Source organism: Hydra vulgaris, chromosome 10, assembly GCF_038396675.1.
Source record: "Hydra vulgaris chromosome 10, alternate assembly HydraT2T_AEP".
NCBI lineage: Eukaryota > Metazoa > Cnidaria > Hydrozoa > Anthoathecata > Hydridae > Hydra > Hydra vulgaris.
Window position 1 is genome coordinate 51589475 of NC_088929.1, and position 15526 is coordinate 51605000.

The window sequence follows — 15526 nt, forward strand, 5'->3', positions numbered from 1 at the left end:
AAACGGTAGAGTGAAACCGGGTCAAACCGCACACAATATCATTCCACACACTAATCGAAATTATCTAATAAAAACTGAACAAATATGGCTATGAAAAAACAAAAATAGATTTAAATACAGAATTATCTCCTCTATTGGAATTGATAAAATTATACGCCGATTCAACTCCATTTTTTTTTTTTTTATACAACTTTAATGGGGGGAGTCAAAAATTTTTATGTATATTTTTATCGTTGCGAACAAAACAGCGTTTGAACCGAAATTGATATAAAAATAATTTTAACACTATCTTGCTAAAAATTTAATTTCCACTCTGATAGTATAATTTTTATTCATAACAAAAAGCTAAACAAAAGTTCAAAAAACTTATAAAAAACTCTTTTTACTGATAGAACCGCAAACTCGATTGATTACTTAGTTTAGTTTTTGGCAACTGACTGAGCACCTACCTTTATTTAATTAACTTTGTGTTAATTCCGGTTTAGTTAAAAATGAATTAAAATGTTGTTTGTCATCACATACTTATTATAAAGCAATAATTTATTTCTCAATATAACTATCACTCACATCAACTTATCTCACTCTGTCAACTATAATGTTGTTATAGTTATAATCGTATAAGGAAGATGATATACTAGCCGCATTAATTGACATAAAAGGAAATAAAATACCACTGAGAAACCAGCATTTAAACATTCCAGCGTTCCAGTCTCAACACTCAAAGATCGCAAAAATAACAACAACAAAGGCTTCCATGGCTCAGGCACAACAATGGTTCTCTCAAATTAAACCGAAAGAATGATGGGACATGCGTTCTAATCACTTGGTGACTGGGGTTATGGTTTAATCCAAAATGAAATCCTCGAATTTGTATGTGGCTACCTTAAACGCGAAGATCAATTGCACTTATTCAAAAATGGCAAACCTGGCGAAGACTGGTTTTATGCCTTTATGAAGAGACAATCAAAAGAAAATTCAACAAAAAAAGCAGGCAACTTAGCATCTAAAAGAGCCGCTTTTTGTACGCCAGAAAAAATTGATCGCTTTTTTGAATGCGTAGCCAAACCATATTAACAGACTGTTATAACTGATGGGTCCCATATTTAGAATTGTGATGAAACTTGTTTTTTGGGTGATCAAGGCAAAGCAACCGTAATGCGTCGAAAAGGGACAAGAAGTGCATTTAAACGTACTGGCAACAATGAAAAATTTCATTATACTGTGAAAAATGCTGCAACGCTGATAGGTATTTTGCACGCACGGAATGAAATTTTTACCAAGTATTACAAAGACTCAAAATATAAGAATTTAGACAAACAAATTTTCCACTGTTGCTCAAACTGCTGTACAAGAGTGCTAAATGTTTTGCCCGCTGGTTCCAGTACACTGGCTTATTTCCACTTAATAAAAACAACATAAATCATAAGACATTAACAATCAAGCACACGTTCAATGCATCATCATTAACCTCAGCAGCCTCCGCAGCACATACACTATCTTGCTCAGACACAGCTTCATCATCTTAACAGCCACTGCAGCAACAACTCCAACCATACACTAATTACCAATTTTCTCAATTACGCCAGCTTTGAGTTTTGATAGGTATCAAACATGTGTTAAGCGTTGCAAAAACAGTATCAAGATGGAGTTGAAGCAATATTTTCAATACAGAAATCAATCGCATGTTAAGAAATCAAAACAGTGCAACATGTCAAAATTTGGCGGAAAATGTATTACTGAAGAAAATGTGATCGAGTTCTTGAAACAAAAAAATAAAGAAAAAGCAACAAAGAAAGCCGTGAAAGTTGCTAAACTTATAGCAAAGTGTAGACTCTCTTTGCCAAGTACTCAAATGCCTGAGCATAACAATGCTGAGCAACCACAGTAAAACAATGATGAAAAAAAAGTACCATCAGCCAAACAATTAAAAGTTGCAAAATGTAAAAGGTGTAGAGTACAATTACACACAGAAATGTTGCAATGTGACATTACGATGTGTCGGAAACGGTTGCGAAAAGAAACATGTTTACCAAACAAATATGTAATTGGAACTGATTTTTTTGTAGCAAAAAAAATAAAAATTTCAATGTAGTTTCTTAAATATAAGTCGGGTAAAAAATAATAACAATAAAAAAAGTTAAGATTTAAAAAATTCAAAGTTTTCTCAACTGTGCGGTTTTATCAGAATGTCGCCTAAAACACTACAATTGTTTTTTTTTTACATTCAATAATTTTATTTTATTTTTTTAAATATATATTTATATTATCTTATTTAGTTTTTCATTACCTATCTAATTTAAAAAATAAAAATAAAAAAATGAAAAAGTTATTTAATTTTTATTGATTAGTGTATTGATTTGACCCGGTTTTACTCTGTTTGTTTTTTATTTTTTTGAAATATTGTTTAATAATATTAATTATATTATATAAATATTGTTTAATAATATTAATTATATTATATAAATATTGTTTAATAATATTGTTAAACGGCTCTTGGTGTCAGGATCTTTTTTTCTTGTGTGTAGTTTAAAACGCCGTTAAAGAAGTTTACATTGCAAATACATAAATATAATTTAACAACTGGAGGAAAAAGAACGCAAATTTTGTCTTATCGCCGAGCCCCTTATAAAAAAAATTCTACATAACTGTAACATAGAGCAGCCGAGGCGCAGTGGTAGTGCATTTGTTTCAAATACGTAAGATCAAACTCCGTAGTTCAAATCTCACCTCTGGGCAAGTTCTGCGACATCGGTTGGGAAGGAGGCGTGAACTCCCAGTTAAATGCTCTTCCGTGGTGCTCTGTGATAAGACCGTAAGAATTTCTTGGGGCACCTAAGAAAAAACAAAACAAACAAAACAAAAAAACAAACTTAAATTATAGATACATTATAGATATATATTATAAATTATAGATATATATTATAAATGAAATAGAAAATAACTAAGAAAATAAAGAAATTCAAATAACAAATAATTAATAAACAATAATAATTAATAAATAAAACAAATAATTAGGCAAAATCAAAATGCAAAAATGTATTTTTAGCTATCCTCACTTAAATTTTAAATTTGTTTTTATTTGATTGAGCTTACTTTAAAAGAAACATTTAAAGTAGAGTAGTATAAACATTTAAAGTCGAATATGATAAGATCCATGAGCAGTAGTAACTGTTTTGATTTATTCTTAAATTGCTCTAATAAAGTCTTGTTTTTGTTGACAATTTCTGGTTCTCACCCAGCAGACACAGCACAAAAACGTTTATTTCACGTTACTTTTGGCACGATATATTTAGGTGACTTTTTGGTCACCATAAATTTCAAAGGGATCAAAAAATAACCTAAATTTCACGTGCCAAAAGCAACGTGAAAAGCACGTCCTTAAATGTAACATAAAAACATCTATTGGACAATTCATAGTATGAAATATCCAAAAGAAGTTACGTATAGACGCGCTTTTTAAGTTACTTTTGAAAGGTGATATTTAGGCCATACTTATGACCAAAGAACGTTACTTATGGTCGTATTTTTTACGTAACTTTAAACATATCAATAACGTGCCATCTAAGTCATTTTTTAGCAACAAATATTTCTTTATTGCAATAATTATGCTTTAAAGTTGCCAGTTTTTAGATTTGTTTAAAAAAAAAAAAATTTAACGTTGAGGAAATATTTCATACGTATTAAATTACATGAATTTATTAGTCAGCAGGCGCGGATCCACCTGCACGCTAATGAAGCTGAAGCTTCAGGGCCCCGGCAAAAAGAGGGCCCCGAACACTTTCAACTTTATATCAAATATAAATCTAAAAAATTAAAAAAAATTAAAGAAATTGAAAATCAGAAAAAAAAAAATGTTTTTTTATTTATTTTCTCATTGTACTAGATTTTTTTATTCCCTTCGTGCGATTTGACACGGAGATTTTTAGAGAGTTATTAAAATTATAGATTTCTATAAGCGCGAAAATATCATCAAAGAGAGATTTTGGTTGGTTTGGTTTGTTATGGAAATGGATAAAAAATGACTTTTCTTAGATAAAGAAAGCCTTTTAATATTTAGTTACCCAAGTATTTAAATGTTTACATTTATATTTTGAAATAATAATTTTTTTTAATAGTTAGTTAAAATATCCCCGAAGAGAACTTGGATTATAAAGCAATAAAAATCTGATTTTTTTTTTACTTTCTTTTTTGTAACTTTGTTGCGTTGTGCTACATTTGTTCTATACAGTAAGTTTCACAAGCTGTCTTTATTTCCACACACTGTTTTAGAATATATTTATATTCTGGAATATAATGTTAATTTTTTAAATGTAATTTTCATTTAGTTAGTTGTGTTTTATTTACTTTTATTTATTCACAACAAATTAAGTAAGAATTTGTATGTAAATTTAAGTAATTTAAGTTTTTGTTGCAAGTTTTGATCAGTTTTATTTTATTTTCATTAAAACTTTTATATTTATAATAGAAGCTTTGAGTGTTTAAAAATACAGTTAATTTTTACTTTATAAACTGGGTTGATATCAACCAACATCACGATGTTGGTTGTTATTGTGAGCTTATTTTGTTGGTTGTTGTTATATAGAGATTTTTGTACATGTGTGTTGTTGCTATATTTTTATTTCTTGGTGGGATACGTATCCCATGTATATACCTGTGTATATACCTGTGTACACAGACTTTTGTATATGCGTGCTTTAAATACACGATAAATCTCTATATAAATTTCCTCTTTGCATTTAGAAATTTATACTTTATTACATGTTTATTGTAGTAGCAGCATGTTTAGAAATACTTAATAAAACTGTTTAAAAGTTATGACATAATTGTTGTTATATATTTTTATCTTTCTTGAATTGTGCTGTCGATGTTATACTTTTTTAATTTATAAATTAGCAATTTTTTTATCTTGCTGGGATACAGTAGAGTTAAAATACACATGTGATACAGGATAAACTATTCTTTATGAATTGTTCTTTGTATTTGGAAATTTATACTTTATATTATTTTTATAGTAGTTTTTTTATTAAACATTTTATTAAACTTGCTATAACTTTTTTAGATTTGTGTACGTAGATGTTATTTTTATCTCGCTGTGATGCAGATTATATTTAGCACGTACAAGTTATACTTTGATTATACTTAGCACATACAAGTTACACTTTGATTATACTTAGCACGAACAAGTTACATTTTGATTGAATTTAACACTTCGATTAAATTTATCTCAAATTGCTGTTTTCCTCAATTATTCCTTATGTTATGTAAATATTTATTTAGTATTCTTGAATATATAATTTAAATTGTAGAAAAAAATTTAAATTATGACTGGCAAAAAGTACTTAAGTGGAAGCCAGAAACGAAAATTACAAGAAAAAAAAAAAAAAAATGAAGCAGCAAAATGTCCAAAAATTACTTCCTTTTTGACTGAAGCTAGAGTATCTGCATTAGTTTCTAACAATAAAAGTACTTTAAACGAAGACAACGATGTAGCTGAAGAAAAATCTGATAAGAATGATGATGATATTAGTGACATTATTGCCACAGAAACGAATTTTGAAAATGAAAATTTTGATAACTATAGTGATTTAGCATCTTGGCCAGATTAAGTTTGCACAGAATTTATTAACAACTGCTTAACTAAAGAAACTTCCTTTTTCCACAAATGTGATAGTAATAATTTATATTTAGAATTGGCAAGGGTGTACAAAGATCAAAAAAGATTTTCTAATAAGTTTTTTAAAATGACTTTAAAAAATGAACAATCCGTTATCAGATCATGGTTACGCGATTCTAATTTAAAAGGTCACGTTTATTGTTTAGTTTGTAAGATGTTTTCTAATGTTTCTTCTTTGCTGGCAACTTCTGGATTTTCTGACTGGATGAACATTTTGAGAGCATTAGAAAGTCATGATGAAACTGTAGATCATACAAATAATATGCTTATTTAGCTTACCAGAAAAAATAACATAAACGTAATCGATAAGAACTTAGAAAGTGAAATCAGAAAGTCCGTTGAATATTATTATAGTGTATTAATCAGAGTAGTTGCTATAATTAAATTTTTAAGTGAGAGAGCCATGAGTCTAAGGGGACACAATGAAACGTGGGGTTCACCGCGAAATGGAAACTTCATGGGACTTATTGAACTAATTTCAGAATTTGATCCGTTTTTACGCGAACATCTTACAAAATGTCAATCTGAAAAAAGAAACATTTCATATTTATCAAAAACTGTGTATGAGGAATTAATAGAAATAGTCCAAAAAGAAATAGTAGCTCAAATTAATAATAGTGACACAAAGTGTTTCTCAATTATTATCGACTCAACTCCAGATTTGTCACACGTCGACCAATTAGCTGTAATTGCAAGATATGTTTATAATGGACAGCCATATGAAAGATTTTTAACTTTTATACCTATTACAAATCATACAGCTCAGACATTATTTAATACAATCAAAAATTTTTTTTTACAGATATTAGTCTTAGAAAACATTCGTGGACAGTCTTACGATAACGCAGCAAGTATGAGCGGAAAATATAGCGAACTACAAGCACGTTTGAAGGAGATAAACAAATATGCTGATTTTGTACCTTGTGCAGCACATTCTCTAAATTTGGTAGGGGTAGAACAGTTAGTATAGTAACACCAATTATTGAATATTTTGGGATTTTGTAACGATTATACGTATTTTTTTCTGCATCGCCACACAGTTGGGACTTTTTAAAGAAATATGCTTTTTTACAACTTTCTTTAAAAAGTTTAAGTATTACAAGATGGTCAATGCATCATGATCAAGTTAAAGCATTAAAAAATGGCTACAGTGATATTTTGAAAACTCTTAATTATATTCATGAAGAAAGCGAAGAAAAGCTTGATTGTAAAAGAGAGGCAAATATTTTATTTAAGAAATTAATAAAGCTTGAAAATGCAATTTTGACAATAACTTGGGAGGAGGTTCTCGAAAGTTTCAATAAAGTCAGCCGAATTTCACAAACCCTCGGGCTCGGTGTTTGTGAAGGCTATGAATTAGTTTTCTCATTAGAATTATTTGTAAAATAAATGCGAAAAAATTAAGAAGTAAAAATGAACGAATCCGCAAAAAAACTAAAAATTCGAGTGAAGAAATTACAGGAAATTATAATGATTTAAACAAGCAGCGAAAGACACACATTTTTAATGGCAAGGAGAAGTTTCGGGTAGAGGTGTACAATGTCCTTTTTGATTCTTTAGCAAAAGAATTATTGAAAAGAGGAAGAGTATACAAAGAAATAAATAAGAAATAAAAATTTCTTTTGAATATAGGAAAAAAAGATCATTCTCATATAGACATGGAAAGCATTAATCATGTCATTTTATTCTACAATAATGACATAGATGCTGATCTAATAAATAAATGTACACAATTTAGGGAATATCTTCAAATTACAAATAAAGAAAAACAAACAAAATGTTCCAGTATGCTTAAATTAATATAGGAGAGAAATTTGATAGATGTTTTTCCAAATTTATATACCGCATTAAAGATATTTCTAACTCTACCAATAACCAGTTATGAGGCCGAAAGAGCACCTCAAAATAAACATTTATTAAAAATAAATATTGCACCACAATGCTGGAAGTCAGACTTAATTATCTTTCAATTTTGTCAATTGAAAATGACTTAATAAAATCAGTATCTTATGATGAAGTAATAAGAGAATTTGCAAATTAAAAATACCGCAAACAAAAAATTTAAATTTTATTATGTTTTTTGTTATTTTTATGAATTAAAATGAATTTATAGTTTCATTACGTTTTACATATATTTTGGTAATAAGCTTTTGGGGCCCAAAAATTCACTTAGCTTCAGGCCCCACAAATGGTTAATCCGTGTCTGTTAGTCAGTAAATTAGTTCTTGACATAAACATTTTATATTTGTAATAAATGCTGTGTTTTTGTTCAAATATCATCCTTATATCGAATAAGTAAAAGGTTTAAAATCGTAGATCTGCTTCCAATTTACAAAGAGCACGCTTCAAATTTTATTTCATGAATCAGTCATTTTCTCCCACAACAGCTAGCGTCACCAAATTTAGCTATAAAAAAAAAAGAAATGAAATCTTAAATAATAATTATGCACATTAAATAATTATCTTAAAACACAAACTTTAACACTAATCTTACTTGGTGAGCCGCCAACTACTTCAGCAAGTAGATTTTCTATTGTTGCTATTTGTTTGCTTTGATCTAAAGCATCATTAAATAATTTTAATAAAACAATCCTACATACAATAAAAAATATAAACAAATCAAAAAAGTAATCTGCCTCCCGCGTGCCGCATGGAACTCGAACGATGGATTACTATACGTCGCGCTGCGAGCTCAAATCTCCGAGCTTGTACGATGTATTTCCCAGGTAGGATATATTGCCAAGTACGCACTATTATGTGAATTATAAACAGTGTATACTAATTACTGAGTGGTTTCTATTATTTTCTAGGCACAAATATATGTTTTAAGAACAGCCCAAAATTATCAAACTCGAGTTCACTCGTCTGAACATCGTTGAGCTTCAAGTGTTGAAAATATGTTCACAATACATTGTGGACAAGTTATTATTTTTCCGTGGGTCGTTGTGTCAGTGGAGCAGTGTTCATTCGTTGCTAATTTTTATGTGTCAGTTATCATTCTTTTCAATGATTGTGATTTTTAGCGTAGCTATTTTTATATATATATTGTATATAAAAATAGCTACGCTACGTATTTTTATATATATTGCATATTTTTATATATATTGTATTATACAATTTGTAACACGTAAACCGTTAAATTTTAGTTAATAAACTTTACTATATAATTGTTTAATATAGCAATGTCAAAAAAAACCGAAATCAAAGTAAATGAATTTATGCGATCGAGTAAGAAGGATGAAGAAAAAGGCATCAATAGCAACAACCAAGTAGGATACAAATAATTTGTTTGTATATAGAATATAGATTATATATTACCTATAGTTTTCTTTCGTGTTAGTGTTTTGTGCATATAGAAATTATATATTCTATTAGAGTAAATACAAATACTAATTTCACATTAATTTGTTGAAAAGACTTGACTTTGCTGTATTTAGATTCTATTTGTATTTACATTAAATTAAATTATTATAGATTGATATGGCACTATTGTTTTATCTTAAGATAAAACAATAGTGCCATAAACTGGTTTGGATATTGTAGTTGTGCTCTAGTACTGGTTTGGATATTGTGATAAGTGCCTAAACTGGTTTGGATATTGCATAATTTAACACGCATAATAATATGATTTGGATATTGCATAATTTAACACGCATAATAATATGATTTGCATATCATGTTTTATCTTATATAAATAAGGATAAAGGTTTAATAAGGATAAGGGTTTAATAATGATAAAGGTGATAATGATAAAGGTTTAATAAGGATAAAGGTTTAATAAGGTGGGAAAATGTTTTTTACTATAGCTGTGTTTCTTTGTGATTTTTTTACTGTAAAACGTTCATTAAATTCCTTTCGAAAGCGTTCCAATAACCTATCAAAAATGTACTTTTTAATATAACGCAAAAAAATCCTTTTTTATATAACGCAAATTTTTAGCGACAAATTTTAAAAATGATACTTCATGGGCCACGGCGTTGCATTTTAGTGGGAGGAGGAGCACCAAAAACCCAAAATACTAAATAAAGTACTACTAAAAACCTACTTAGTAAAAAAAAGTTAAAAAAATTGAGAGAGGGCGTACTTCTCAACCCCCATTGCTGTGTACTTATGAACCTAAATTAATTTTTGCTAGTCAAACCAAACCAAACGCAAAATTAATTTATATAATATATATGTATATATATATATATATATATATATATATATATATATATATATATATATATATATATATATATATATATATATATAAATAAAATCAATTTGATATTAAAATAACATTTGAAACATTATAAACCTTTACAAAGTTTCTGTTGTTTTAGTTATTTGAGTCATTTTTTTGAAAATTGTTTGCGGTAATTAATTTATTGCAGTCGTTAACGCAGTTAGTGTCTATAAATAAGAAAAATAAGACAAAAAGAATTTTATGACGTTAATTATCGCGTTAAGCGAATGCATTAAGCATTTTTTATTTAAAACAAGGCCTGCACTATTATTTTTATTACTATTAATTAATTTGTAAATGTACATTACTTTTTTATATAGATGGTATACAAATGCAATAAGAAATTTAAAATAAAGATTAAAATTTTAAGTGAGCTTTCCCGGTCTCAAGCTTATAAAAAATTGAGGGCTGTTATAAATGCAAATGAGAGATCAATTGAATCTTCAAATGAGACTACAGTAGACTCGTCTTCTGAAGGTGAACCTGATGCACCTATACAAGAATCAATCATTCTTGCTGCTCATCATGTATCAGACAGTTCCGAGCCAGACGAATCTAATTTAGTGATTGATAATGCAGCACCTGCAAATAGTATTAACGAGGAGCTAGTTTGTGAATGAATCAGCAGATGAGAGTAGTGGCAGTGAGGAAGGCGCAAATGTTGTCATAGAAAACCTTGAGGGAGATAGTACTACTTCATCTGATGAAGAAAATTTAAATTTTCGGACTGAAATCGCCAAATTTGTTGTAAAAAATGATTTTTCAAGAAATACAACACAGGACTTGTTACATGTGTTAAGGCGACATGAGAAAAGGTTTATGAAACTCTTTGAAACTCACTTATGAAGACCTGGCACTTAAGGAAATCATAAAGGTAACAATTAATATTGATGAAGTTGGCATTTCCAAAAGTAGTAGCAGTCAATTTTTATGCATTCTTCGAAAAATAAATAATATTCAAGCTGTACCAGTTTTTAAAGTAGGAGTTTATCACGGATACAGTAAACCTGATAGTGCAGCATTATTCTTACAGGATTTTGTTGAAGAATAAACTGTTTTGTTTGTGATCTGTCAGCGAAAGCTTTTATACTTTAAGTTAGAGGTAACAACTTTACCAAAGGTTGTGGCATATGTCAAGTTGAAAGATTCAGTAATAATCGTAGAACATGTTTTTTTGATGACAGTGCAGAGGAACGTACTGATGAAAGTATTAGAGAGAAACACAATGATGAATATCACACCGCGGACTGTACTTTGGCAAGAATCCCATTTTTTGATCTTGTAAAAATGTTTCCTATCGATCCACTCCACCAACTTTATAATGGAGGATGCAAGAAAATTCTTAAAATGCTATTTAGAAGTAAACCTTCACCGCATAAGTTGCATAGAAGATTCATTGCAAGAGCCACTATAGAGTGTGGACGAATCAAGTAATACATTCCTATGGAATTTCAAAGAAAGCAGCGAGGAATAGAGTCTGTTGGCTCATTCAAAGCAACAGAATGTCGTATTTTTTTACTATATACTGGCCCTGTCATTCTTAGATGTATTTTAGATTTTTACGATCACTTCGTTGGCTTACACGTAGCTAGCCAGATGTTGAGTCACGAGGCTACTGCTGCAGATCTTGCATACTGTGATATGCTTTATCAAAATTTTACAAATGTTTTTCCAGCAGTATATGCTGCTGAGTTTGTTAGACAAAACATACATTTATTAATTCATTTAGCAGGCGTAGCAGAAACATACGGGAGGTTAGAAAACTTTTCTGCGTTTTAATACGAAAATGAAAATGGTGCTATAAGAAAGCTGTTAAAAGAATCCCCTAGACCACTCCAGCAGTTAGTCAAGCGTCACCAAGAATTGTTACTCAACTTTCCACCAGTAAGAAAAAGACCCTTCAATAAAGTGAAGTTTGTGAAACTTCACAGAAATGGACCACTAGTTGAAGGCGTACTAGGATCACAATTTCAAGAAGCACGATTATAAGGGTTCACATTGACTATAAGAGAGCCAGATAATTGCTTCACAACTAACACTGGGAATGTTTGCTTAGCTACGAATTTTGTTAAGAACTTGCAAACAAGAGACAATGTAATAATATCTTTGATCTATTCAAACCTAATAGATCTTTTTACATATCCTTGTAGATCATCTTTGGGATTTACATATCCTTGTAGATCATCTTTGGGAATTCACATTGTACAAAAATGCAGTAACAGAGTTGTTGTACCTATAATAGCTGTAAAATGCAAATGTGTAAGGGTACCATATGATGATGATGCATTCGTTGTTTTCCCATTGGCCCACTGTAAATAAGTAAGAAAACTTTTAATAAATTGCTCTTGCAAACCACTTTAGAGGAGTGTAGGCCAGAACCGAGGCCTGTATACCCAACAAACATGTCAGCGTTGAATCAACGTTGAAAACCGGTCGCAGATTAGAAAAAGCGTTACAGTCACAAACACAACGTGCTTTCAACGTTGAATCAATGTCTGTTTTTTGTATAAATCACGGTAAATTGAAACGTTGAATAAGCGTTGAAATTGTAACGTATTTTAGCTTCTCAAAATAAAACGTTTATTCAACGTGGAATCAACTTACTCAAAAAGTTTTAAATATGCTAAATATGTTAAAAAGTTTTAAATATGTTATTTCTAAGTTAGAAATAGCACTTGATTTTATTAAGAACCAAATGTATAAATTAGTATCAAAATTAATAAAACATTATAAGTCAGACTAAGTTTAGTATGTTAACAGACTAAATTTTTTATTTATTTGAAAAACTTTAAACACTTACCCAAATTATCAAGCAAATACTTCAGTATAAAATCTTCGAGCAATAATGAAAGTATGCATTATTAAGTTTTTTTTGTATAAAAACAAGTTTGTATAAGTAACTTTATTTCCATTTTTTTAAAGAACTAATTTTATCAATAAAAGTGTTAAGTTCTAACTATAGGGTTAGTGTTGTATATTTAATTCTAACATTTATTCTTTATCATATATTTTTATTTTTTTTAATAATATGTATTTATGCATGTACATATGTGTAAATTTATGAATATATATAAAAGAAATATATACATTTTATGTACGTATATAAAATGTATATATTTCTAATCCTAATTATAGAGTTAGTGTTGTATATTTAATTCTAACATTTATTCTTTATCATATACCCTTATTGATATATATTTTAATTTTTTTTAATTTTATGTATTTATGCATGTACTTAATAATATCTATATAAGAAATATACACATTTTATATACGTATACTACTGTGATCAAAAAGTAAGGTGAATTTTTAATTTAAACTTCCCGCCTTATTCGAATCGTCCAATCTTTTTTATTTTTAAGTTGGTAGGAATGTCATTAACATTTGCGCCAAATTACATGTCAAACTCATAATTATTTTTTTTTGTTTACGCTTGTTTCTGAAGTACCAAATGTGCATTCGGCGATTTTCACGATGTCTAATTTTGTTGAGCAAAGAAGTGCTATTAAATTTTGTTTGCGGAATGATATTTCTGCTGCTGAAACGTATCGAATGTTGCAAAAGGCCTTCGGTGAAGAGACTATGTCTCAAAAAAATGTTTGCAAGCGGTACAAAGACTTCAAAGAAGGCCGAGAACGTGTTGATGACTTGGAACGCTCCGGACGACCATCGACTTCGATTGATGATCGCCACATCAACAAAATCAAAGAATTGGTGCTTGCAAATCGTCGGTTAACCATTCGAGACCTTGTTGACATGGTTGGAATATCATTTGGGTCGGTGCAAGCGATTTTGAAGGATCATTTGGGCCTCAGAAGACTCAAATCACGTTTGGTGCCGAAATTTCTCAATTTCTTTGAAAAAGAGCGTCGCGTTATAACGTGTGAAGCAATGCTTTCTGACTATCAAGACGTCTGCAAACAAATTATTACTGGCGATGAGACTTGTGTTTACGCATACGACCCTGAAACAACTGACCAATCGAGTGATTACCGTGAAAAAGGCGAGCCGAGACCGAAGCAACCACGTCAAAGTCGCTCAAAAATCAAGGTCATGTTGACTGTTTTCTTCGATTATTGTGGTGTCGTGCACTACGAATTCCTTCCAACTGGCCAAACTGTTAACAAGGAATATTATTTAAGAGTTATGCGACGTTTGCGTGAAGCTATTCGCAAAAAGAGACCGGAATTATGGGCCAATAACTCTTGGATTTTGCACCACGATAATGCGCCTTCGCACACAGCACTGGTTCTTTGTGAGTTTTTTGCCAAAAACTCTACCCATGTTGCTCCACAACCACCGTATTCGCCCGACTTAGCACCGTGTGACTTCTGGCTGTTCCCAAAGCTCAAGAGACCACTCCGGGGAAATCGTTTCGAGTCCATTGAAGAGATCCAACGTGAATCGGCACGCGCATTGAAGGCTATCCCTACCGAGGACTTTTCGGCATGCTTCGAAGACTGGAAAAAACGTTGGCAAAAGTGCATTGGGGCCGGGGGGGGCCATTATTTTGAGGGGGACGATACAGATTTGGAAGAATAAATAAAGATTTTTCATTTTATAAAAAATTCACCTTACTTTTTGATCACAGTAGTATATATATAAACATATATACATATATACACACATATATATATATATATATATATATATATATATATATATATATATATATATATATATATATATATATTTATATATATATGTATATATATATATATATATATATATATATATATATATATATATATATATATATATATACATATATATATATATATATATATATATTTATATATATATGTATATATAAATATATATATATATATATTTATGTATATGTGCATATATATATATATATATATATATTTATGTATATATATATATATATATATATATATATATATATATATATATATATATATACATATACACACACACATATATATGCATACAGTATATATATATATATATATATATATATATATATATATATATATATATATATATATATATATATATATATATATATATATATATTCATCGAGGCCAAAAAGCTGCTGAAGCAACCCGGGACATTTGCAACGTATACGGAGACGGTGTCATAGGTGAGTCCACTGCACGAAAATGGTTTGCAAAGTTTAAAAATGGCAATTTTGACGTCGACGACACACCTCGCAGCGGGAAACCTTCTGACTTCGACGAAGAGCGTCTCAAAGCACTTTTAAAGGAGGACGGTCACCAAACAAGGTTTGGTGTCAAGGTTTGGACGGTCACCAAACAAGGTTTTTCCTATTACGGAAAAAACTTTTAGTGATTTCCTAGAGCCTATAAATAATTCGCTTTTTATAGATAATTTATATTCTGACTTATCTTTTGATGAGTTTGAGAGAGCTTACAAATCTCTTAAAAGAAACAAAGCTACAGGTGCGGACGAAATAAATGGCAACATAATCATAGATTGCTTTGAAAATTTAAAATGTATTCTTTATAAAGTGTTCAGGGCATCTATACAGCAAGGTGTATTTCCCGACCAATTTAAAATAGCTAAAATTACTCTAATTTACAAAGACGGAAAAAAATCAAATATTAGTAATTATCGCCCTATCTCAGTTCTTTCAACC

General features: G+C 29.7%; 1 protein-coding gene and 1 long non-coding RNA gene across 6 annotated transcripts in view; one reads left to right on the top strand and one right to left on the bottom strand.

The window, feature by feature from the left end:
- The first annotated feature begins 6077 nt into the window (after window positions 1–6077).
- LOC136086448 (zinc finger MYM-type protein 1-like) lies at window positions 6078–6644 on the top strand. The gene has a single exon (XM_065808745.1). The coding sequence runs from the start codon at window positions 6078–6080 to the stop codon at window positions 6642–6644; it is 567 nt and encodes a 188-aa protein (XP_065664817.1).
- A 1113-nt stretch (window positions 6645–7757) lies between these two features.
- LOC136086038 (uncharacterized) overlaps window positions 7758–15526 on the bottom strand; it is a 49658-nt gene continuing 41889 nt past the window's right edge. For all 5 annotated transcript variants that reach the window (XR_010641339.1, XR_010641338.1, XR_010641340.1 and 2 more), the window contains 2 exons: window positions 8169–8231; window positions 7758–8080 (listed from right to left, as the gene is read on the bottom strand). This is a non-coding gene — a long non-coding RNA (uncharacterized LOC136086038). The remainder of the gene's footprint in view (window positions 8081–8168; window positions 8232–15526) is intronic.